The 27,684-nt window shown below is 39.1% G+C and overlaps 1 protein-coding gene across 2 annotated transcripts in view; it reads left to right on the top strand.

The window, feature by feature from the left end:
* Window positions 1–21,091, top strand: part of LOC124622543 (transmembrane protein 53) — a 185,787-nt gene extending 164,696 nt beyond the window's left edge. For both annotated transcript variants that reach the window (XM_047148278.1, XM_047148279.1), the window contains exons 4-6: window positions 2,082–2,350; window positions 20,614–20,791; window positions 20,878–21,091. In XM_047148278.1, coding sequence (XP_047004234.1) covers window positions 2,082–2,350; window positions 20,614–20,791; window positions 20,878–21,018 — 588 coding nt within the window. In that variant the 3' untranslated portion in view covers window positions 21,019–21,091. The remainder of the gene's footprint in view (window positions 1–2,081; window positions 2,351–20,613; window positions 20,792–20,877) is intronic.
* The last annotated feature ends 6,593 nt before the right edge of the window (window positions 21,092–27,684 follow it).

Here is a 27,684-nt window from a genome sequence, read left to right as displayed (position 1 = left end):
TTAAAAGAAATAAACCTGAAGAACAGTGATTGTCGTATTAATAGAGACACAAATAGCGATATGAAATACTAAGGCTGAAATTTTCTGCATTGAAACCCCTTCCTAAGAGTTAAAAAGAGAGAAATAAAGAGTACTGTAAAAAATAACAATTTAAAACATAGAACAAATATAAGTAAAATAAAAGACTAGATTAATAATAAATGCGTAAATATATTAATTAGGTGTGTTGAAAATACTCTGACAGCACACTGTGTACACCTTATTTTCCAAAAATGGTATTTCAGAAATCACCTTTATTACATGTGGATGTATGTAGCCCAAAAGCATCTTTAATCTTTTTTGTAACATAAGTTTTCATTTTTCAGAACGAATTAACAGTGAAGGGTAATTTGCAAAATTGCAAATTATTACAAAATTCGACTATACAGTTTTCAAGAACGTTAATTACATATCATCTTTTACATGAGAAACATTTTTATGTATCATTCTATTGAAAATATCCAAACCTAATGTGCCAAATTACATTTTAGGGACAAGAAAATACATATTGAATAATTTTTACCCTCCTCTATACACCCACAAAGTTTCATCGAGATCGATTATTGACACTTGGGAATGTTCCGTTGTAAGTGTGTTCGCCACTCAAAACTATTTGGTTACTTAATATTCTCATCAGACAAAACTTTTACAGGACAGCAGTAACAAAGACATTATGATAAGTAAGACAGACAGTTCTGGATGGACCTCGTATGTAATATCAGTCGCATGTTCTGTCCTCCAAACTAATACTGAACCGATACATCTCTCTGGTGGAGAGGATTCTAGTTCAGTTTGTGAAGATAATGCAATTTGAAGCAGATACCTGAATTATGCTTGAGAGCCCATACTTTCAGTATAAACTTTGCCCAGTCTCATTGATAAAGGTCAGTTTCTATAACCTTTTCTATGATGATTCCTTCAAACAATCCATTGTCTGTTTCTTTGCCAGATTTCGAAACAGAGGTCACTTCTGGACAGAAAGGATTGACCTAGAAAGGATATATGGATTGAGTCTTTAGTAAAGGGTGGCAGTCACAAAGAGTAGACAAGAAAGCTACATGTCTACTTTCGCAATCAGTGTTTTGTGTCCTCTCATCTGTGCTACTCCTATGACTGTCCGCGAGCACCCACAGTAATTTTTCAGGGAGGGCACAGCTCATCTAAAATTGGCATTTTTTATATAAATAATTTGGTCAGTTTCAGGATGTGTCAAGCAATAAGGATTACCTATGTGAGACAAAAAACTTATTATATTCCAGAGAATTGGTGGTTATCTACTCACTTCTGTATTTGTAATGATAATTCTGCAGCGAATATAAATTCTGTACTCCAGATCCCAGGGTGGAGCTATTATAAAATCGTCTAAGTCAGTGGTAATGAAAAGGTAGAAAAAGGGGGGGGGGGGGGGGGGTATGTACATGGAATTAGACATTGAAGATTCACTGTTCCATAAAAGCAGCTACATCTGGAAAGAAGTTTCCTTTTATTGGTGGCATGCCTCGCAATAGAGCTGTCTTACAAATAGCAATAGAGGAGTGAACTGCTTAAGAATTGTTTAAAAAATAAAAATATGTATCAATTTTCAAGTCATATTCTAAAATTTGAGGAACTTCTGGGGACAAATATCACATAGAAAACTTAAGGTTGGATAGATAAGGAGACCTATAATCTGGATTTTGCAAAAAAAGTGTTATGTATATCATTTTTGTTAGTGCCTAGCCTTGGCTTGAAATCTTTTAGTTCTGAGGAAGTATTCTTTCTTGCATGTGGTGTACAGGTCTTGCCCATGTAGTAGAAAAAGTATATTGGCAAGTGTGTACCAGTGTACTTATGGCCATGAAAGAGATCCTTGTTGAGGAACATGGCAGTTATATGGGAAATGTAGTGAAAACTGGAGCTTCATAACAAGTTTGCAACAGCAGTGATAATTTTAGCACTCTAGCCTTTCCACCCATTCTTGCTCATTAATGCTCCATTTTCTCCTAGAATATTAGCTATTAAAATATATATTATCTCTTAATCAGATATTTTTCTGATTTCAGCTAATTGCAGAAGATCTCCTGCAGTTCCTCCATTTAAATAAATTTTACCAGCCTCTTCTTCTGCATGGCTTTTCTGTTGGTGGCTACTTATGGGGAGAAGCACTTGTTAAAATTAAGCAAGACATGGAGCTATACCAACCAGTTGTGGACAGAATTGCTGGCCACATCTGGGACAGCGCAGCTGACCTGACAGAAATGCCAGTAGGCTTCCCGAAAGCAGTTTTCCCAAAAAATTTAGTACTGCAAAATGCATTTGAGAAGTACATCAGGTATTTATATTATAAATCAATGTGTTCAGTACTGTAGCAAAACATAGTTGTGCAAAGTTTAATTTTTAGTTCCTTCATTATACATGGCATTATTGTTATCCTTCATTGGCACTGATAGACAAATGATTTACTGATGTAACACGTGTTAAGCCAGTAGTCATGTTGGGGCTTACCGACTATTTTGCTGGGGTATTATACTTGACTGAATATTGGAATATTAGGAAAAGATGGGGATTGGAAAATACAAAGAAATGTAAAAAAAATTCTGAGATTTGTAAATGTTGAGCAACAACAGCATTGACAGATTTGCAGCCTTACCTGGTTTTATTGTAGGAGGGGTTATACAAAAGAAATGTTAAAGATGTCAGTAAATTACACTACTTTGAACATATTATAGCCTATTGTTGAATTTATTCCTCAAATGAATTAATAGTACATGGATGTGAACTTTAAAACTTTCCCGGTGTATAGATTGTTCCATAAAATTTTGGGCTGAATGATGGATATTGGTAACTTGCTGCCACAACATTTTGGCACAGTCTTCTGGCCATCTTAAGGCATATAATGGCGAAACTACACTGAGCCCCCATGTTTAAACTGCATTGGTGCATGCGTGGCGTACCAATTGTCACTAAGTGTGCATTGACAGAGTACGCACATATCCGCTGCAAGTCTGTGCGCTGCTGGGAGTGTCCTCTTCAATATCAGATCAATCATCTTTACATGGTAAAGTTGCAGTATGACACCAATAACACAGTGAAGATTTTCTGGAATAGGATTCCATGCATTATCTGATTGGAAACCACCAACCCGATTGTTAAGGGACTTGGAATGTATTATTTCCACTGATTCATTGATAATGGCTTTGTAAAAGTTTGAAGTATATGTATTTCATTGAGTGACCAGTATGATTACAGCTTTATGTGATAGAAGTTATGTTGTTATTGAGGTGGTCAGTATGCTACTTGTATTCCACAACACATACCTGAGCAGTGTACTTCGTTTGTACTATACATGATTTTCCACACTCAGACAGAATCTTATAAACACGTGCTTTGTGCAGATTTCTGATGGAAGACAAAAGATCACTTTAACCTTACTTTTTCTGGCTACTCTTGCCTATTTTCGGAGAAATATTTTCAATCTATGGTAGGTAGGCTGTCATTTTGAAGGACACAGCTTCCTCCTTGTTGTGCTAATTGTATGTTTGTAGTGCTCTTTGTGTCTCTGAGATCAGTATCAACTTTCCAGCTACACAGCTTCAAGGTGTTCCAATTCTGCTTGCAGGTTATTGCCATCTGAGATGGTATGGGCTCAGTGAATCATGGTGTTCAGAATGCCCATTGTTTGTGCTGGATTCTGGCAAGTAGTAGCCTGTAAATGCAGGTCTGTAGAGCGAGCTTTTGAAATATTGAATATCCAAGTATACCATCACTTTTATGTTACACCAAGATGTCTAAAAATGGAAATGTCCTACTAAGGTGTAAAAGTAGGAACAGAACTTGATTCTCAAATTCCATAGTAAATTTTATGTTTTCTTTTATGGAATTTAGTGTTGAAGGAACTCTCAGAGACTGCCCAAAACACAAGGTCAAACTACAAAAGTGTCAGCATATCACAAAAATGCTGCTGGTTTTAAAACTTCAGAGTTGAGTGTCCACTCTCAGAATCTTCCACAGAAAGGTTCTATGGGAAATGACAGACGCCCCATGGCAACACTGTCACATAATAAAACATTCATTTTATTAATATAGTCCTCCTGTGATATAAGTGAAACACCAGTGGCATACTTGTCTTCTCCAAAACAGCAAGTCCAGTATCGCAGAACACTGTAATTCTACTGGTCATTCAATGAAATACAATAAAACAAAAATTTCCTGTAGGAAGGTGGCTCCACACGTAGAGGGCCAGCAATAGGAAAGTGTGGAGAGGATAAGGTTAGCGTAAGCATTGCAACAGAAAGTAGGCAGACAAAATCCACATTGTCAAACAGTGTTGCTGAAGAGAAAAACTGGGTTCATTTGCCTACGGTACGTATTTTACATTGGATGTATGAGGAGAATAATATATTTAGTACACATTTTGATCAGTCGTCTACGTGAGAGAAACCTTACTTCACATGTTGATGATGCTATGTCAGCTGCTCCACAGCTACAGTCTGCGCAGTCTGCGTCTTGTCACTAGCTAAGAACAGCTGATGCAACTTGGTGAAAACATAAAGTACCACTGCACGCACACAGGCACGCACCCCCCCCCCCCTCCCCCCCCCCCTCCCCACACACACACACACTCTACATACAAAGAAAATGTTTCCATCTAAACTAGTTACAATATTTGTCATTTTGTGTGATTTGGACTGAATTAAAAGTAAAACTGTAACACACAATTGCTTGATGGTTCCTGAATTGCAATTCATTGTAAGCATGCAAGTTCTGCACTTTTCCATGACAAATAATAGCAGACTGTGTAGATGAAAATGTGAAAAAGCTGACTTCTTTTTTGTATTTTTGTTCACAAATGTGTTATGGAGTGCCAGCGGCCTTGCCACAATGGTAACATTGGTTCCCATCTGATCACCGAATTTAAGCTGGGCTGGACTAGCACTTGGGTGGGTGACCATCCAGTCTGCCGAGCACTGTTGGCAAGCTGGGTGCTCTCAGCCCTTGTGAGGCAAACTGAGGAGCTACTTGACCGATAAGTAGCAGCTCCGGTCTTATAAACTGACGTAAGGCCAGGGGAGAGGTGTGCTGACATGCCCCTCCATATCCACTCCCAGTGATGCCTGTGGACTGAGGATGACACAGTGGGTGGTGTTGTCGGTTGATACCATTGGGCCTTCATGGACGTTCGAGTGGAGTTTGGTTTTTAAATTTCTTATGGCATCATGTTCTTAGGTAACTATTCTTAGAGGAAGAAAACATTTGTTACACGAAGGAAAATGTGTGGTGGCTGCTTGAGACCTCTTGAAGACATCTTATTAAGTAGTATGAAGATTCTTTTCAATGATAAATTGCAACTTGAAAATGACAGTAACATTCCTCATTACAATAGTAGGAAGAGAAATTCTTGAACACTAATCATCAATCATCCATAATGCAGCACGGAAATGAGTGAGGTATTCAGCCACAAAAATCTTCGACAGCTTATCCTTTGGAGTGAAGAATCTAATGGCTAACAAAATTAACGTCAGACACAAGCTGAAATAATTACTCCTGCTTGACTATTCGAATTTTCTTTTTTTAAAAAGTGTGATTTCATTGTGTGTGTGTGTGTGTGTGTGTGTGTGTGTGTGTGTGTGTGTGTGAATGTAGTTAGATGTAAACCATTGTGCATAAAAAAAATTACTTTTAACAAAGGTTAATGCAAATGACTGCAGTATAAATGGTTAGTATGGTGTCAAATTTTTTGCTGAGAAAGAGCATTATGAGTATGAACTAGCTCAATCCACTCTACATTGAGAGACCACATTTGCTGTCCATGAAAAAAGCAAAGAATCTACTATCTTCTTCGAACACCAAACTACCTAGCTGGTTGTCTTTGGGCAATATATCAAAACTTACTGTTATGTCATTTATAACAAGTTAATGTCTGCTTACTTCATAAAATACAATTTCCCAATCAATAAAGGCTAGGATGTTCTCATAAACTATTTAAGCAACTGATATTTTGACAAACAGAAACATTTTTTAAACCATAAGTCTTTAAAACCAAGGGCTAGTGTTACCTTAAATTGTTTTATAGAGTCTGTCATAGTACTGTCATCACTGATATCTCTGTTGGTTTCCAAACATCTGTCTTGTATCCATCTTCACCTTACTGTCAGTCTCCTTCCTGAAGCTTTTCAGTGTGCTGCACAGTCTACCCATACTGAAGTGGGGATATTTATTGCTTCATGCACAAGCGATTCAGCGTCCTCTGTCTCGAATGTTTTGTTGTTTTCTGCCACACAGATTTGGACACAGATTATACTAGCAGTGGTATGGGGTAAATGCAAAATTGTGTGCCACAGTCACTTGCAAGGAATTTAAGGCTGAAAATTTCAAAAGTGAAGCCATTATTTAAAAACGGCGACAAGTATAAGGTAAAAAACTATCGCCCAATATCTCTCCTCCCAGCACTTTCAAAAATATTAGAAAATCTGATGAATGACCATAATTTACTAAACAGAAATCAGCATGGCTTCCAAGCACGTAAAAATACCGAAACAGCAGTAATGTGCTACACTGAACAAATAATCAAAACTCTAGAAAAAGATTATAGTGTAGTAGGAGTAAATTTAGACCTCTCCAAAGCTTTTGACACTGTGAACCAGGACATTCTTTTAGAAAAATTGGAAGCATTGGGTATACATGAGATAGGAAAAAATGGTTTGAATCATACCTAAAAAACAGAACACAGGTTGTAGGACTGACATCAACTTACTCCAACCACAAAATAAATTCAGTATCAGAGGCAAAAAAAAAATGTAGAAACAGGAGTACCACAAGGCAGCTTCCTAGGGCCCATATTGTTTCTTGTCTATATAAATGATTTTCAAACCTCAGATGATGCAGCCAAAGAAATAATATTTGCAGATGATACTAGTGTGATAGTAAGTGCACCAAAGCAATTGCTACCAACAACTGCTGATAAAGTACTAAATTACATCCACTCTTGGTTCAATGCAAACAGGTTGACATTGAATGTAAATAAAACAAATTATATGCAGTTTGGGAAAAGATGTCAAAATTTAATCTTGATCTGGTGTGGGGTGACAAAGCCTTAGACAGAGTGACATCCACAAAATTGCTGGGGATTCATGTGGATGAAAACTTAAATTTTAATGACCATGTAATAAAACTTGCACAGAAACTTAATTCAGCCTGTTTTGCCCTCAGAATTATTGCAAATGTTTGTACCTCAGAGGGTGCCCGAATGGCATATTTAGGCTATTTTCAATCTCTTGCCACATACGGAATAATATTTTGCGGTTCCACAACAGGGCGCCTAAAACAAATTTTTTTGTTGCAGAAGAGGGTCATCCGAATAATAACTCAGTCATCCACAGACACACTGCAAACCCATATTCAAAAAGCTTAGAATACTTACTATACCATCATTATACATATACAAATGTGTATTGTATGTCAGGACCCACATTGCAGATTTTCAGACAAATGCCGACTTTCATAACTACAATACCCGTAATAGCGCAGCACTCCATACCCAGCGAACAAAAAGAACGAATACACAAAGGCATGTGAGCCATATCGGTGCAAAACTGTACAACACACTGCCAGTCAACATCAGGCAGTTAGAAGATGATAACAAATTTAAAACAGAATTTAAAAAATTTCTAGTAGAACAATGTTTGTATTCTGTAAATGATTATGTAGGTCAATATTTTTTTCTGATGATATTTATAAAGGCAAAATGGAAAATACTCTATCTGTACCTAATCATTCATTACATTTACATACTTAAATGACAGCTGTTGTGTGATGTAAATATATACTTAAGCAGCGTTGTGTATATAAGGACTTGCCATTTAGGGAGGACAAAACTAAAGCCTTGTGAAAAACAGACTATGCATTTAAAATAACAAGCAGGGATATATATAGGCTATATTAATTTCATTGTATTATTATTAACTTCATTGTATTATTTTGTTTCGTACTTTTTTACGTATATATTGTTTGTGTCCCATTTCTATGAAATGGCCTTACATGTACCCTTGACAACATCCATACAATATTTGTCAACAGATGGATAAATAAAATAAAAAATAAACAAAATAAAATAAATAAGTTCATAAGTTTTGTCACGCATCTGCCGTAAACTGTACAGAATATATTTATTTTGAGTTAGAGCACAATACCATCTTTCCTGTGTCTGCACTCAGTACTTTTTCTGTAACAGCTGAATGATAACTGACATTGTCCATTACACTGACAAACTTCGGAGCAGAATATAGCAAGAACTGTCCAGTGAACCACATCTTAAAATTGGCAGCATTCCTTTCCAAATGGTAGTCACTACTGTTTTTCTTGCACCTAAATACAAGTTGGCTACCAGAAGCAGAGCCAGCATGCAGAAGATACTATTCAAGAACCTTTTCCTATAGGAACTGTAAAACCGTCAGTACCATAACTATATTATGAGAAGGAAAGTTGCTACTCACCATATAGCGGAGATGGAGTTGGGGATAGGTACAACAAAAAGACTCACACAGTTAAGCTTTCAGTCATTAACACCTTCAACACTAGTCATCTGTGTGTGTGTGTGTGTGTGTGTGTGTGTGTGTGTGTGTGTGTGTGTGTGTGTAGTGTTGAGGAAGGCCTTAATGGCTGAAAGCTTTAATTGTGAGAGTCTTTTTGTTGTGCCTATGGAGTCATCATCTCCACTATATGGTGAGTAGTAACTTTCCTTATCATAATATTGTTACACTCCAGCCTGGATTTTCCATCAGTACCGTAAATCATTTTTCAGCAGGTTTTTTTGGGATGATTTTTATTCTTCCTTTTCTTCTAGGTAAAACACTTTGAACTATCTTCTTTTTTTGTTTTGTACATCATTCTCATGAATGTGACTCATGCTGCAGTTATGTCACTTCTTTCCATTCAAAACAGCCTTCCATCATTACTTTTGACATATTTGAAACCAGTGCCTTTTTAAAATTCTTTGCATTGACAAAGCACTACATTCGAAGTCAATTTTGCTCATGCATGATCATAACAAGTTTTTATAGTACTGGATATTCACTATTTATACAGGGTGTTACAAAACGGTACGGCCAAACTTCCATTCCTCACACACAAAGAAAGAAACTATGTTATGTGGACATGTGTCCGGAAACGCTTACTTTCCATGTTAGAGCTCATTTTATTATTTCTCTTCGAATCACATTAATCACGGAACGGAAACACACAGCAACGGAACGTACCAGCGTGACTTCAAACACTTTGTTACTGGAAATGTTCAAAATATCCTCCGTTAGCGAGGATACATGCATCCACCCTCCTTCGCATGGAATCCCTGATGCGCTGATGCAGCCCTGGAGAATGGCATATTGTATCACAGCTGTCCACAATATGAGCACGAAGAGTCTCTACATTTGGTACCTGGGTTGTGTAGACAAGAGCTTTCAAATGCCCCCATAAATGAAAGTCAAGAGGGTTGAGGTCAGGAGAGCGTGGTGGCCATGGAATTGACCTGCCTCTATCAATCCATCGGTCACCGAATCTGTTGTTGAGAAGCGTACGAACACTTCGACTGAAATGTGCAGGAGCTCCATCGTGCATGAACCACATGTTGTGTCGTACTTGTAAAGGTACATGTTCTAGCAGCACAGGTAGAGTATCTCATATGAAATCATGGCGGTGAGTCAAGGAAGTACAGTACATACTGACGAAACTAAAATGAGCTCTAACATGGAAATTAAGCGTTTCCGGACACATGTCCACATAACATCTTTTCTTTCTTTGTGTGTGAGGAATGTCTCCTGAAAGTTTGGCTGTACCTTTTTGTAACACCCTGTATACATTTGAAAAAAGTTGCCTTGAAACATCCTTTTTAAAACCATCAATTAGTTTATAGGTTTCTTGTGACTTTAGTACTTCCCAGGTGACACTAAACCAACTCCTGACATAGCTACAGCTCTGATATATTTGTTCATAATTCACTCTGCCGTTCTCTTGTTAACACCACTTGCTTCTGCAGTCCATTCTTGTGTCTTCAGAATGTCAACAATTGATTCATATTTGAAGAAGTTGTAAATGTATTTAAAAAAAAAAAAAAATACAACCACATTAACTTGAGTCAGTGCGAAAGTCATCCAGAATTCCTAAGCCAAAGAAGCTATATGACTTTAGACTGATTTGTAACAGTCATCTGACACTGACCTTTGCCACTGAAAGAACCAGTGGTGTCAGACAGTGTTGAAAACTGGCTGATAGCAATACAAGAAGAGTTACAATTGCACAACCACACATGGGCATCAGCTGTTTCACCTTCAGATGTTGTTGTTGTGGTCTTCAGTCCAGAGGCTGGTTTGATGCAGCTCTCCATGCTACTCTATCCTGTGCAAGCTTCTTCATCTCCCAATATGTACTGCAGCCTACATCCTTCTGAATCTGTTTAGTGTATTCATCTCTTGGTCTCCCTCTACGATTTTTTCCCTCCATGCTGCCCTCCAATACTAAATTGGTGATCCCTTGATGCCTCATAACGTGTCCTACCAACTGATCCCTTCTTCTTGTCAAGTTGTGCCACAAACTCCTCTTCTCCCCAATCCTATTCAATACTTCTTCATTAGTTACGTGATCTACCCATCTAATCTTTAGCATTCTTCTGTAGCACCACATTTCAACGGCTTCTATTCTCTTCTTGTCCAAACTATATATCGTCCATGTTTCACTTCCATACATGGCTACACTACAAACAAATACTTTCAGAAACGACTTCCTGACATTTAAATCTATACTCTATGTTAACAAATTTCTCTTCTTCAGAAATGCTTTCCTTGCCATTGCCAGTCTACATTTTATATCCTCTCTACTTCGACCATCATCAGTTATTGTGCTCCCCAAATAGCAAAACTCATTTACTGCTTTAATTGTCTCATTTCCTAATCTAATTCCCGCAGCATCACCCTACTTAATTCGACTACATTCCATTATCCTCGTTTTGCTTTTGTTGATGTTCATCTTATATCCTCCCTTCAAGACACTGTCCATTCCATTCAACTGCTCTTCCAACTCCTTTGCTGTCTCTGACAGAATTACAGTGTCATCGGCGAACCTCAAAGCTTTAATTTCTTCTCCATGGATTTTAATATGTACTTCGAATTTTTCTTTAGTTTCCTTTACTGCTTGCTCAATATACAGATTGAATAACATCGAGGAGAGGCTACAACCCTGTCTCACTCCCTTCCCAACCACTGCTTCCCTTTCATGTCCCTCGACTCTTATAACTGCCATCTGGTTTCTATACAAATTGTTAATAGCCTTTCGCTCCCTGTATTATACCCATGCCACCTTCAGAATTTGAAAGAGAGTATTCCAGTAAACATTGTCAAAAGCTTTCCCTAAGTCTACAAATGCTAGAAACGTAGGTTTGCCTTTTCTTAATCTAGCTTCTAAGATAAGTCGTAGGGTCAGTATTGCCTCACATGTTCCCATATTTCTACGGAATCCAAACTGATCTTCGCCGAGGTCGGCTTCTACCAGTTTTCCATTCGTCTGTACAGAATTCGCGTTAGTATTTTGCAGCCATGACTTATTAAACTGATAGTTTGGTAATTTTCACATCTGTCAACGCCTGCTTTCTTTGGGATTGGAATTATTATATTCATCTTGAAGTCTGAGGGTATTTCGCGTGTCTCATACATTTTGCTCACCAGATGGTAGAGTTTTGTCAGGATTGGCTCTCCCAAGGCTATCAGTAGTTCTAATGGAATGTTGTCTACTCCCGGGGCCTTGTTTCGACTTAGGTCTTTGAGTGCTCTATCAAATTCTTCACGCAGTATCGTATCTCCCATTTAATCTTCATCTACATTCTCTTCCATTTCCATAATATTGTCCTCAAGAACATCGCCCTTGTATAGTCCCTCTATATACTCCTTCCACCTTTCTGCTTTCCCTTCTTTGGTTAGAACTGGGTTTCCATCTGAGCCCTTGATATTCATACAAGTGGTTCTCTTTTCTCCAAAGGTCTCTTTAATTTTCCTGTAGGCAGTATCTATCTTACCCCTAGTGAGATAAGCTTCTACATCCTTACATTTGTGCTCTAGCCATGCCTGCTTAGCCATTTTGCACTTCCTGTCGATCTCATTTTTGAGACATTTGTATTCCGTTTTGCCTGCTTCAGTTACTGCAATTTTGTATTTTCTCCTTTCATCAATTAAATTCAGTATTTCTTCTGTCACCCAAGGATTTCTACTAGCCCTCGTCTTTTTACCTACTTGATCCTCTGCTGCCTTCACTACTTCATCCCTCAAAGCTACCCATTCTTCTTCTACTGTATTTCTTTCCCCCATTCTTGTCCATTGTTCCTTTATGCTCTTCCTGAAACACTCTACAACCTCTGGTTCTTTCAGTTTATCCAGGTCCCATCTCCTCAAATTCCCACCTTTTTGCAGTTTCTTCAGTTTTAATCTACAGTTCATAACCAATAGATTGTGGTCAGAGTCCACATCTGCCCCTGGAAATGTCTTACAATTTAAAACCTGGTTCCTAAATCTCTGTCTTACCATTATATAATCTATCTGAAACCTGTCAGTATCTCCAGGCTTCTTCCATGTATGCAACCTCCTTTTATGATTCTTAAACCAAGTGTTAGCTATGATTAAGTTGTGCTCTGTGCAAAATTCTACCAGGCGGCTTCCTCTTTCATTTCTTACCCCCAATCCATATTCACCTACTACATTTACTTCTCTTCCTTTTCCTACTATCGAATTCCAGTCACCCATGACTATTAACTTTTCGTCTCCCTTCACTATCTGAATAATTTCTTTTATCTCATCATACATTTCTTCAATTTCTTCGTCATCTGCAGAGCTAGTTGGCATATAGACTTGTACGACTGTTGTAGGCATGGGCTTCATGTCTATCTTGGCCACAATAATGCGTTCACTATGTTGTTTGTAGTAGCTTACCCGTACTCCTATTTTTATTCATCATTAAACCTACTCCTGTATTACCCCTGACCAAAAGTCTTTTTCCTCCTGCCACCGAACTTCACTAATTCCCACTATATCTAACTTTAACCTATCCATTTCCCTTTTTAAATTTTCTAATCTACCTGCCCGATTAAGGGATCTGACATTCCACGCTCCGATCCGTAGAACACCAGTTTTCTTTCTCCTGATAATGATGTTCTCCTGAGTAGTCCCCACCCGGAGATCCGAATGGGGGACTATTTTACCTCTGGAATATTTTGCCCAAGAGGACACCATCGTCATTTATCCATACAGTAAAGTTGCATGACATCGGGAAAAATTACGGCCGTAGTTTCCCCTTGCTTTCAGCCGTTTGCAGTACCAGCACAGCAAGGCCGTTTTGGTTAATGTTACAAGGCCAGATCAGTCAATCATCCAGACTGTTGCCCCTGCAACTACTGAAAAGGCTGCTGCCCCTCTTCAGGAACCATACGTTTGTCCGGACTCTCAACAGATACCCCTCCGTTGTGGTTGCACCTACGGTACGGCTATCTGTGTCGCTGAGGCACGCAAGCCTCCCCACCAATGGCAAGGTCTATGGTTCATGGGGGGGGCACCTTCAGATAAGAAACCAATACATGCAAAATGGGTGTTTAAAACACAAAAAGGTCTGAAAGGACACATTGTATGCTAAAAAGCACAGCTAGTAATAAAAGTTTGTGCTCAGAAGCAAGGGCTGGACTATGATGACACACATACAATGGTTACAAGATATAACTCATTAAGATTTTTATTTGCAATGGCTGCTAAGTATGATCTTCATATTGATCATATTGATGTTGCCACAGTTTTCTTACAAGGTGACTTACATCGAGAGATTTATGTGACAGTTCCAGTAGTAGACCCTATTACAAAGACAGTAAAAGATTCTGGTCTTAAGAGACTAATAAAGGCGGTACATGGATTAAAGAAAGGTGGTCACCACTGGAACTGACATTAGACAGTGCACTTTCGAATCTAAACTTCAAGAGATCAACAGCTGACCCTTGTGTCTGTTCCAAAAGTCTCAGACATTTTAATAGTTGCTGTTTATGTGGATCATATGTTAATTTTCATTAACAATTCACAAGAAAAAGAAGTTTTCAAAAACTTTTAAGAAAAAAAATGGGTGAGGTATTCAATTACTAGGAATTGCAAAGGGGGTTGACCAGACACACATGTGGAGCAGATTTTAAACAGATTTAATATGAAAGAGTAGTGCTGTGGTGGAAGTTTCAGGCCTACTCTCAGGTTTAACAAAGTTGGACTTGTGAAAGACCTACTCTCCTCCTCACATTTCCTACAGTTGAAACACTTTTTTGCCACCAGCCCCTCCAGCCAAAACCAATCCAATTCCAACATTGAAACCCGTCTGTCCTAAATCATACCACCATCCAACTGGGACACTCCCACCTAACCATGCCCTGGTGGTCATCTTCCAGGAATTCCTAATTTCCAACGAGCGAGGTGGTGCAGTGACCAACACACTGGACTCGCATTTGGGAGGACAGCAGTTCAATCCCGCGTACGACCATCCTGATTTAGGTTTTCTCTGATTTCCCTAAATTGCTCCAGGCAAATGCCAGGATGTTTCCTTTGAAAGGGCATGGCCGACTTCCTTCCCCCTCCTTCCCCAATCCGATGAAACGGATGACCTCTCTGTCTGGTCTTCTCCCCTCAAACAACCCAACCCAACCCCTAATTTCCAACCAGGCCTTACCATCCTTCCGCAGTCCCCTCCCTAAGTTTCAACAGAAAGGAAAGACTGCACTACAAAAATGGATCCTGACCGCATCATCATCCTAGCAGATGAAGTTTCTACCACTGTTGTGATGAACCGGAGTGACTACCTGGCGGAGGGCCTCTGTTAGTTGTTCGGCACCTCCACCTACAAGATCTGCCCGAATGACCCCACCCCAGAAGCGCAACATAATCTCCAGTCTCTGTTGAAATCCTTAAGCCTTTCCCAGAACCTCTCCCCTGAATCCGTCTTCCTACTCACCTCAACAGTAGCTTGCACACCCACCTTCTACATGCTCCCCAAAATCCACAAACCTAACAATCCAGGATGCCCCATTGTGGCTTTTTACAGTGCCCCCACCAAAAAATCTTGGCCCTTGTTGATTAACATATCCAATCAGTTGGCCAAACCGTAACCTCCTACATGAAAGATACCAACCACTTCCTGCATCGGCTCTCCACCATCCCCACATGCTTACCTCCCGGATCCCTACTTGTCACTGTTAATGCACCCTCCCTATATATCAGTATCCTTCATGCCCATGACGTTGGCGTGATTGCACACTATCTCTGCCAATGGCCTGCAGACCCACCACTCATTCCTTGTACACCTACGTCCTAACCCATAACTACTTTACCTTTGAAGGGAAAGTATACAACTAAATTCACGGTACAACCATGGGCAACCACATGACACCCTCCTGTGCCAACCTCTTCATGGGCCACATAGAGGAAACATTCCTAGCTTCCCTAAACCCCAAATTCTGGTCTGGTTCAGGTTTCTTGATGTCATCATTATAATCTGGACTCAAGACCATGACACCTTACCTTCATTCCTCCACAATCTCAACACCTTCTCTCCCATCCACTTCACCTGGTCCTCCTCCCCCATCTGCCAGCTTCCTAGATGTTGATCACCTCCTTTGATGGCTCCATCCACAACTCAGTCCACATCAAACCCACCAGTGACTAACAGTACCTGCACTTTGACAGCTGCCACCCTGTTCCACACCAAAAAATCCCTTCCATACAGCCTGGCCACTCATGGTAGGTGCACCTGCAGTGATGAGAACTCACCTCACGGAGGTCTTTGCAGACAGGGAATAGCCTCCAGACCTAATTCACAATCAGATTTCCCATGCCATATCCTCACACACACCTGATCCTCACATCCCTCACAAGAACCAACCACAATGATGCTGTCATTATGTAATGAGTGAACCTTGTCCTTTGTCAGGGCTTTGATTATCTATCATGATGCAATGAAATGAGGGTCATCATACCCAAGATACTTCCAAAGTGGTGTTCTGCTGTCCACCCAACCTTTACAACAACCTAGTCCATCCCTATGCCACTCTGTCCCCAATCCCCTGCCACAGGGACCATACCCCTGTGGAAGACCCTGATGCAAGACTTGCCTAATCCACCCACCCACTCCAGTCCTGTCACAGGCTTATCCTACCTCATCAGAGGCTGGGCCATCTGTGAAAGCAGCCATGTTATATACCAGCTCTGCTACAACCATTGCACAGCGTTTTACATTAGTTTGACAACCAACCAGCTGTTAACTTGAATGAATGGTCACCACCAAACTGTTGCCAAAAACAAGGAGGACCACACAGTGTCACAACATGCAGCAGAGCGCAACATGAGAGATTTCAATGACTGCTTCATAGCCCCTGCCATCTGGATCTTCTCCACCACCACCACCACCTTTTCTGAGGTTAGCAGATGGGAGCTATCCTTGCAGCACATCCTTCACTCCCATAATCTTCCTAGCCTACACATAAGGTAACTCTCTAACCCCCCACCCCCCCCCCCCACCCCCCAAAGCCCTCACCTAGTAGAGTGCGTGTGTGCATGCGTGCACACACTGTCCACTGCCCAAATACCCCCACCAAATTTGTGTCCCCACATCAGCTTCTTGTGTGCTGTTATCTCATGCCCTAGTCTATGAAATCATGTGCCCAGCTGTCTTCCACCTGCCCCCTCTGCCTGCACCCCTAGCTAGCCCACATATGGCTCCCCACTCTCCCATGGGCTGTTAGACACTTCCCACCTTATCCCCACCTCATCCCAGTATACTCACCGTAGGCCAGTAAAGAGCTGGCAGTTGACTGAGAATGTAGGAAGACAGGTGTGTGTTTTTCCTACAGCTAGAAAAAGAAAGTGCATTCAGAAAGTTAGCAAAGCTCCATACCTTTTATTTGTGTGCCTATCGATGACACAGCACTTCTGCCTTTTGGGTGAGGCAGCTCCTTTATTCCTAAAAACATTTTGTACAGTGAATCTTACAGTTCCAATCAGATACCGCCAGCAAATTACTCTTAACACTTATGAACTGTGGGCTTGTACTGTGGCATGACCTGTGTTGGTCAGTTTAGTATACAGGATTCTTGCAAAGCACATAAGGAACATACTTGCAACAGTTGAACAACTTAAGATTTCAGAGCAATGTCAATACTGGCCACTCCATAGTCTTTACTAGTAAGAAGATAAAGGACATCGTGATACACGCCATGAACTGCATTTAAAAAGTATTAGTTTTGAAATGCATCTCATGGTATACAACAAGATTTTTAGTAAGAAGATTTTGGCCTTTACTTAAAATATTTGTATAAACAGTTACAAATAATCTACTGGGCAGCAGTGGATGTGTTTCTCAATTTAGAAATCGGTGTGTTTTCATAACAAAAATATTCATAGAATGATATTAATGGATAAGAATTTTTTTCTTGTCCACAAATATGCGGCACCCTTACAATTGTATGCGTCAGGACAACCTCACATACTTAAATCCTTTCTTACAGTGAGATTCATGAAAGCAGTTAATATTGCCTGCAGCAATGAATGGAGTTAGCATCCTATCATAACCTCGTGCATTTTCTGGTTGATATATTTTGTTTGAAAAACAACTCCAACAAACAAAAACATATAACTATTGTAAAATGTTGACAACAGTTTCAAACTCTTGCAAACACATGTTCAGCGTTTTTATTTTTTGTTACAGAGAAGCAATGGAAATGGATTCTGACTGTGAAGATTTGCCATTTGTTATGGTGGAGATGATGCTTTTGCTCTGTCAGAGTACATGATGAAACCATTCGCATGATGGCAAGAGAAAGGCAACGAGGAAATGATGTATAATTACCGAATATTTTGTTGCTAGAAGAATTGTGGATAATTTTTTTGGAATACTGTTAGCAGTTTTTTGGTGTATTAGAAATATTATGCACTTAAGTCCTAAAAAATCAACATTGGTGACTTCTGCAACTGTGTCTTTGCACAATTTTCTTAGAAGAAATAAAGAAAGTGCCGCAGTTTACTCACCACATGGCAGTTTTGATGTGGAAGATCCAGAAACAGGCAGGGTTTCGGATGGCAGTTGGAGGATATATCCGCAAAATAAATGTCTTCAGAGAAAGGCAGGCAACGCAGGAAGAACCGCAAAGAATATAAAGATAAAGGATGAATTTGCAACCTAATTTGTATCGGATGTTGGTAAAGTGAAATGGCAAGAGTAAATAAATACCGAGTGAAAAGACAAATCTAATTAAAAACTTCCGATCAAAACCCTTATACCTGTAGTTATTAACAACGTAAGTCATTAATTTACAAACTACTTTGTAGCAGATTTTGACAAAATGGTGTGACAAGAGAAATAAATAAATTTCCAGCAAAAATACAGCTGTAACTGCAAAATTTCTGACTAAAAGTCTTACAGCTTCAGTTATGCTAGTGAATGACATTTTACTTAAGATTGTAAACATTTTTCTCCCTGGCTTGTTCACGCCTTTCCAATACTTCCTATTTTCATGAAATATCCATTTTGGAACGTAGATCTCAGTTGTCCCAGGCCCACTTTTAGTTTTGACCATTTTACAATGCTCACAGTTGTACTGGTTTTTCATATTTGTCCATTTCCTTTCACATTCCACTAACGGTACACCAATTCTATCCGAAACTTCTTGCAACAAATCTTTCCTTTTATATCTGTCTTTATATGAAGAATCAGAAGGATCCTATAGTGGTTTTTTCATTTCAATTTCTATCAAAAACTGAATTCTTGGATCTGTTGATGACTCGTGTGAGTTGCCATTGTCGAAAGAAACACATGAGACGATGAAAGAAACACAGCAGACACAGCAAATGCGCATTCACACAACTCTGCCGTGTTTTTGCCTACTGATCATAAACTACAAACTCGAGACAAAACTTCCCTCAACTGGTTGTTCAGACTCATGACTTCAAACTACTGTTGACAACAGTTGAAAGCTAAATCAAACTTTGATTGAAAACAGTTGCTAACAAAGTTTGTTGGAGTTGGTTTTCAGTGTGGAGGTACCTTTACATCTTCTTCACCAAAATACAATAAAACTGGTGCTTCTCCAGTCATCTGTAGGTAACCTACTGAAGTCTTCCAGTTTGGATTCATCTGTAGTCTGATCCATGAATAATGGTGCTTTGCACAAGTTGAGACAAGAACATGGAGTTCATTGTTTGCTGGCTCCAAGCAATGGTTGCAGTATGCACATACATGTGATTTGCGCTTGATGAAAGTGTGTGTCCTGCAAATTATGTCTCGCTTGCTTGTGTGGAATTTGTCGCCCACCACCACCATCAGCCATAACAATGCACGACAAATGGAATAAAATTTCACTAAATAACTCATTATGATCATATTTAATGCTCGCACTGCATAGAATATTCACATCAGAATGCTCAGAACATTGCTGAACGTTCATTGGCAGTCAGAGAATGCGTGAAGTAGATATGCAGAATGAGCCTAAACTTGACTGCCATCATTTGTGCCTCCGACTATAACACTACTTGAATTTTCTCATCCATATGCCCTAAAACTAAGGCATGTAACAAAAATTGTACAGTTAATAGTAATATGCCTCATCCATTCCATAATCTGCTCCAAATCCTAACCTCAGACATTACCTAAAACGAGCATACTCCAGTGACATAATAGTCCCAACATGCACAACTGTGCATATTAAAGTTACAGTCATCATAACTATGAAACTATTTAAGATTGTTTGGTGGACTAATCTGTAATTGTTTCTGTAGACTTTTCTGATTTTGAAACTTTTTTATTCAAACATCAAGTGCAACAAATAATGCGCAGTTAGGACATTTTTTATGCAGAGACTTATGACCAGCCGTATTGAAAATTGGCAAAATTTAAAGCACAGTATATCGCATCTGTAACGAGGTATTGATGTGCTCAGAGCTGTATGCAAAGCAGTGATTCATGCACAATTGTTTCATTAGAACTCAATGACATAGTGCCATAATATAATGCTACAATGCAAATAAACTGCCCCGACACAATTGTGCACAATTGTTCTGAAAGGGTTATAATTTCTTTTTAATCAGTAGAACAGCAGTTACAATACAAAACATTTCAGGGGAGTCTGACAGTGGGATCGGAGCCCACATCATCTTTTGGTATTAAAACATGAGTCACGTGAATATTAGTGTATTCTATAAGAAAATATTACTCCTAATTATAACAGAATACTTCTGGCTTCATTTATTATTTTTACAGACATAATTGAACTATATTTAGATAGTACAAACCCTGATAATCTGGAGCTTGCTGTATTTGCTTTCTGTTCCGGAGTAAATATAGTAAAATTCAACTAAAAAAAAACATCAATTATTGATCTGTAATTGAAAGTCTGCTTTGAGAAGAAACTCATATCCCATCCATTAATAGGAGTGAAATCATCTACATTGTACACAGTGGAAGTGAGGCACTTAACTGAAGTAGAAATACAGTTAAGAATTTTTTGGGTTACATTGTATGTTTTCAGTGTGTGGTGATAATTTTTTGCAGGTACCACTTGAAGACATTCCATCAAGCTGCTACTATTCATTACATTCGATCAAGTCAGATGTTCCATACCAGCATTGTTCGTGCTCCAGCTCTCTTGCTATTTTCTAAGACCGATCCAATTGGGTGTGCTGAGTCAAATCTCAGAGTACGCGATATATGGGAATCTGTTGGCATGAGGGTAAGTTGATGAGCAGTCTGTACTAATGGTTTTAGTGTGATTGTTAATGCGTTGATCAGTATTTACTTTATTGACTCTTTTTGTAGGTTTATACAAAATGCTGGGATGAATCACCTCATGTTGGACACTTCAGAGCACATCCACAAGAATACATGGCTGAAATATATGCATTTCTCGATAAACTAAATCTTGTGCAGAACCGAGAGAGACAAAAGGTTCAAATATAAAAGACATGGAAACACTGTAAATCAACTAAGTGCACAGTATTACAAGAACACAATGATGTGACTATTTGAGTGAGGGGAAAAAAAAAAAAAAGAAGAAGAAGAAGAAGAAAAGACTACAGTTTAGCTTTTATCATCACTTGATGTGAGGCTAATACTTACTGACAAAGTTTTAAAAACTTTCATTTTTAATAATTTTGTGATATGATAAACATTTTTCAATAATAGTTTAAATGTTTCTTTAATTTATATCTCTTATTCATATTTGTAATGTGAATAAATGTCAACCGTTTTGTTACCTTTATTTTGTTTAAAAAGAGTAAGTGTCATTCTGACTGTGTTATCAACCTGCTTTCACATACTAAATCCCATGATTTCCCAGTTGTGAACACACTGTGTATCTGCAGAAGGCAATGTTTTGTTGTGCTTGGATTTCCTCACAAATAGAAATGAACCTAGCCTTTAAACATTGTAAATCAAATTTTTTATTTATTAAATATGGTTAGATATGAATTCATCAAATCAGTTAATATAGAGGTAGTTATCAGTGATCACAAGGCAGTGATAGCAACTATGATTACAGGTATTAGGAAGGAATGTTAAGACAGGCAGGAAGATATTTTTGCTTAGCAGGTGTGACAGGATTCAAACTGCAGAGTATCAAGTAGTCAATATTCAGTGCTGATGATGAAGGTATGGAAAAAAATTGAAAAGCATCATTTAGTATGCCATAGACAAATATGTTCTAAGCAAGGTTTTAAGGGCTGGGAAAGACCCACCATGGTTTAATATCCATGTCAAAAAACTGCCCTGTAAATGAAGAGAGCATCACAAATTCAGGAGAAGTCAAAACCTAGCTGACAAACAAAAGCTGAACAAAGCAAAGCTGAGTATAAAGAGAGTAAGAAGACAAGTGTTCAATGACTTTCAAAGTAAAATTTGTCAACTAGTCTGACTGAGGTTTTCGTCTGAGGTACAACCAATAAGCAGTTCAAAATCCCCTATTCATTCACTCGGTGACCATACAGACATCAAAATGGAAAGTAATAGAGAAAGGTGGAAATCCTGAATTTGTTCTTCCAAAACTGATTCACCATGAAATGTCGTAATACAGGCCCTCTTTTCAGTCATCATATGACTGTCAAAATGGCAGATATTGAGACATCTGAACATGGAATGAAAAAACAACTACAATCACTTAGTCGAAAGGCATCGGGAGCAGATGAGATAACTGTAAGATTCTAGAGACGTTATGTAAAAGAACTTGCTCCCCATCTAGTTCACTGGAGAAAGGAAGGGTATGTAATAACTGAAAAAAAGCATAGGTCATTCCAATTTTGAAGAAGGGTCATAGGACAGATGCACACAATTATAGGCCTAAATCATTGATTTTAATCTGGTATGAATTATGGAACATGTTTTATGATCAAGGATTATGTTTTTGGAGAACAAAAATCTCATCTATAAAAAGGAACATGGATTCTACAAACAGAGATCCTGCGAAACTCGGCTCATTCTGTTCCTTCATGAGATCCACACCAATGAAGATAAAGATGCTTAGGTTGATGCTGTGTTTCTTGACCTCAGGAAGGCATTTGACACCATCAAGCATTTCCAGTTAGTGAAAAAAATATGAGCTTACCGAGCATCAGTCCAGATTTGTGACTGGATTCAAGACTTTCTTGCAGGTAGAACTGAACATGTCATTCTTAAAGGAACAAAACTGACAGATGTAAAGGTAATTTCCAGATGACTGCAAGGAAGTTTGATAGAACAGTTACTGTTAACATTGTATGTAAATGATGTGAAAGGAAGTGTCAGAAGCTCTTTAAGACTGTTTGCAGGTGATGGTGTTGTGAATACAACAGTACCTGCTCATCCTTGAAAGAAGTGACTTACAATGTACCTGTTCAACTGATTTTTGAGCGGTGTTGATCAATCTGGGATCCTTACTGGGTAGGACACATGGAAGGGAGGGGAGGGAGAGGGAGAGGGGGGGGGGGGACAGAGGAGAGAGAGGATCCAATGAAGAGCAGCGCATTTTATTATGAGATCGTCTAGTTGGCATGAGAGCATTACACAGGTTCTCAATAAATAGTTCCGTCCGCCCCCGGTAACTGAGTTGTCAGCGCGACAGACTGTCAATCCAAAGGGCCCGGGTTTGATTCCCGGCTGGGTCGGAGATTTTCTCCGCTCAGGGACTGGGTGTTGTGTTGTCCTAATCATCATCATTTCATCCCCATCGACGCGCAAGTCGCCGTTGCACCAGGCGAACGGTCTACCCGACGGGAGGCCCTCATCACACGCCATTTCATTTCATTTCATTTCAACAAATAGTTCCAAGGCAGACATTACAAGAGGTGTTGTACATCATGGAGAGGTTTACTATTGAAATTTCGAGAAAGTTTGGGGCGTCTCAAAAGGTACATTACAACTTCAGTATGTTACAGCGTTCAAGCTAATTAAAATATTCAGCCATGTCTGTCTCACTTATGTGACAGACAAACAAAGTTTTGTTGATGTGTGTTCCAGGTTCTCATGAGTGAAGCACAGCAACAGTTCAAGAAGAGGCTCAATGTGCGGAGTGGTTTACTCAGACCAAATTGGCACCTACTATCGTGGGTGTTGATACGCCGGTGGTACAGGAATTTTGTGCAGACAGGAAGCATTGATGAGAAGGATCATACAGGATGACCTGGAACAAGTGAAGTTGACACAGAATTGATATTGGTGGCTTTGGATGCTCACTGCAGAGGTCTGTTCAGAGGGTGTTGCTGGAGCTGCGAACCCCAAGAGCGACCACGCAACAGGTCTTTGAGAAATGTTTGAAGGTGTATCAATACAGATTGCAACTGTGCACCAAACAAGCCACAACATATGCAATTTGTTGTGGATATTCTCCGCTGTTTAGAGGAGGAGGATGGCAATTTTCTAAACTACCTAGTAGCATTTTCTGACAAAGCAACATTCCAAGTGTGGGGTAAGGTAAACCAATGGAATGTTCGCATTTGGGCACAACCTATCTGTATACTGTGATGGAACTGGTATGTAGCAGCCTGAAAGTGAACATGGGGTGCTGTTTGATGGTTGATCACATTGTAGGGGCATTTTTTCTAAAAAAAAATGAAGTTAATTCTACTTTGATCCGCTGGAGCTGTTTGCATTACCACAAATATGACAAGACAGCCTAACACTCACCTGTGAACCACATCAAATGATTTAAAAAATCATTGCCACAGTTGAATACAGACTAGATGTTGTGTGTGCCACTGAAGGCACAAACATTGGAAGTTCATTGAATGGCATAAAAATTTTGTGAAATAGTGTGTCACATAAGTCATGCATGGTGTGAATATTTTAATTAGTTTGGATGTTATAAAACTTTAAAGTTGTACCATACCTTTTGAGACTCCCTGAACTTTCCGGGAAGAGTCAAACAATATTACTACTTCCGTCTACATACATCTCACAAGATGACCACAACTAGAAAACTCAAGAAATCAGAGGCAATACCTAGGCTTACTGACAATCATTCTTCCCTTGTGCTTTTTGTTTGTGTAACAGAAAAAGGAGGGGGGGGGGGGGAGGGGAGGAATCGGTTAGTGGTACCAGAAGTACCCTCTACCATATACCATCAGGTGGCTTGTGGAGTATTGCTATAGTGGTACAGGTGGATGATGGGAGGACAGAGTTGAAATTCATTCTTTTGGCATACATTTTAACAGGGACTGTTGATTATAATTAATGCAATTGCTGCAAGAGGAAATCATAATTATTCAATAGTAACACGACGTTGGCACATTACAATTGTGTAGTTCTCTCCCTTCCATATTGGCTAACGGAATACTTCCCACACAGCCAACACCAACCATTAATAATAAAGGTAGGAACACAGATCCCTCTAATCACATCCATCCCTTGCCCAAGTTGAAATCCAGAAAAGGCCAAATAGGCCATGCTCCCTACAGAACTAGGCAAATGCTTAGGTTGGATACTCTTGCTAGCAGAAACTACAAAAGATTTGCAGGCACCATAATTATGACTGTGAAAAAGTGTAAACCATAGGCTACAGATAGTAATACTTTCCTGGTTGGTCCCAAAACGGTGAGGAGTCATATCAATTCAAAAATGGCAAAAAAGCAATAGCAGATGAACTATCACAGTCTAGTTGGAGCAAGATGGCAAAAGTGGATGAAAACAATGGAAAGCTTGAATTTCTACGCATTGAACAGGCAAGCATGGAAATTCTTAGGGAAACTAGGAAGCAGAATACCCTCACAAAGGCATAAGGCAGTCAGTCCAAACAACACTGCTTCACATCTAGTAACGACATCAAGGTAAAACTAGAGCTCAAAATCCCAAAAGTCAGAGCTGCTGCTGCTGCTGCTGCTGCATCTTCAGCCCGAGGACAGGTTTATTGTTATGTTATGAAAATATAAAAAGGTGGAAAAGTTGTTTTTGTAATTGTAAGTAAGTGCGCAACATCAGGGGTTAAATAATACATTACTTACAATTAAACATGTTTCCACAAGACTGAAGGATTTTGATAGGTCAACTGGCTTGATGCGCACCACAGCAGGGAGAAGAACAATGCAGTGAGGGTTTGAAGTGTGTGGATGTGTAGTAAGTGGCTGCAGATGTGAAAATTAATACTGTGGTGAATTTTGCACTGAAACCATTTTAAAGTGGTGTGGTGTTTATTTGCATGCTATTAAGTCATCTCTGAAATTGTGAAGTCGCAGATGCAATTATTTTTCGGACGGACTTAAGATGTGAAATTTCGTCATCCATGGCTACCGATGGAACAATGGTTCTGGAAAGTGTCATGTTGGTTGACATTTGAATATTTTGTAAGAGAGGTGAAGAAGCTGTGTGAGATTGTTCGCCACTACTTTTCTGATAATGCAGCAACCACAAGGCAAGACATTTGTATTATTTAGGAGATGTAGAACTATAAGTAGTACCAAGCATAATAGTTCAAGTGCTAGGGTTTGAACATTATATTTCATAAGTTTGCAAGCTTTCTGAGCCAGTGGCTCCTTCTTCTGGCAGGACAGTTGAAGGGGAAAGAAGAGGGGTGAAGGAAAAGGACTGGTGAGGTTTACGAAAAGGGGCAGAGTTCAGAAAAGTCACCCAGAACCCCAGGTAAGGGGAGACTTAGCAGAGGGGATGAGAAGGAAAATCTTCCGTTCTCATCCCGTCCAGTAATGGTTCCATTTTGAAGGACAGTATGCAAAGGCTCTAACTTCCATTGCAGAACACGTGGATGTCACTGGTTTAAGATAAATTCAAGTAACAGTCCTAATTCCTGTGTCACATATTGCAAATAATAACTTGTGGTAAAATTATGACCTTAAAAATCATATCGATGTAATCTGAAACTTTGCAATTTCAAAGTATTATGATGATCATTATCATTAAATTAAACAGAACTGAATCTAAAGTCCGTGAATTGGTCGCTTCCATTTGCTGACAAAAATTTTGGTGAATGAAAGCTGATAATCTAATAAACAAATTTTCAGTTATTGCTAAAGTGCAAGTTTTAAAGACCACTACCTAAACATGCATCAGAAACAATACTACTACTTGCTTCCATCACAAATTTTTAATTACAAATGATATTAACAAAATTAACTATAGAGTCATAGTAAATTTTAGAAATAATGAGAGCTCATTTAGATCTTGATGATTGTAAAACGTAGTTATAATATTTATTTCAGAAAGTTAAATAAGGTGAGTGACAAATGTCTCCCTTCCTGTGCCTGCAAAGAATGCCTGTTCGACATGCAGATATAATCAGTGTCAAAAGGATGTCAAAGGTAGGCAGTGTTCCGTTTAGGACAGTGCATTTGTGATAATGGGTGAAATATACAATGGGCCGCCACCAGTTGCTTTGGAATCAGTAGTAGATTGCTTTTTTTGCATAACAACAATCCAGTCAGGGTGCACAGAGTTCAAATTAGATAAACAGTGATGTTAATATCGTTATCTGGCAGTGTAATAACAATGGAAATACTTCTTTTGAGTGTTAGATTAAAGCTTTTAGATTTGATGGAAATGCAAAAGTTACAATGTGGTTCATAGCACGATGTGCACCACACGGCTGGTGTAACGTCTGTTTTTGCATGTAGCGATTGAAAATGCAGATAGTGCCTTCCAAAACTCGGTATAAAAGTTTCAGCTGTACTTGGTGTATTTGAATGGTATTAATATGTAAAACAGACCAATTAGTCATAAAGTATCAGCATTTTTTGTAATTGAAAAGTAAGGAACTTGATGAGGTTGAACACAATTTGTTGCCCGATAAAAGTAAAAGTTAAAATATTGTCGAATCATGAGGGTATGATCACAAGCTCTCCTTGCTGTTATATCCTGTGCAAGCCTCTTCACCTTCGAACAGCTACTGCAACCTACACTCTTTGAAGCTTATTGTATATGTCTCTCTTGTCTTCCTCTACTATTACCCCCCCCCCCCTTACACACACACTCACTCACTCACTCTCTCTCTCTCTCTCTCTCTCTCTCTCTCTCTCTCTCTCTCTCCCTCCCCTCTAATACTCAACCAATAATTCTCTAATGCCTCAGAATGTGTCCTTATCAGCCGATCCCTTCTTTCAGTCAAGTTATGCCACAAATTTCTTTACTCCCCAGTTCTATTCAATACTTCCT

The sequence above is a fragment of the Schistocerca americana genome, chromosome 7 (assembly GCF_021461395.2).
Source record: "Schistocerca americana isolate TAMUIC-IGC-003095 chromosome 7, iqSchAmer2.1, whole genome shotgun sequence".
NCBI lineage: Eukaryota > Metazoa > Arthropoda > Insecta > Orthoptera > Acrididae > Schistocerca > Schistocerca americana.
Note: the sequence above shows the minus strand (reverse complement) of the source record. Positions and strands in the feature narration are given on the sequence as shown.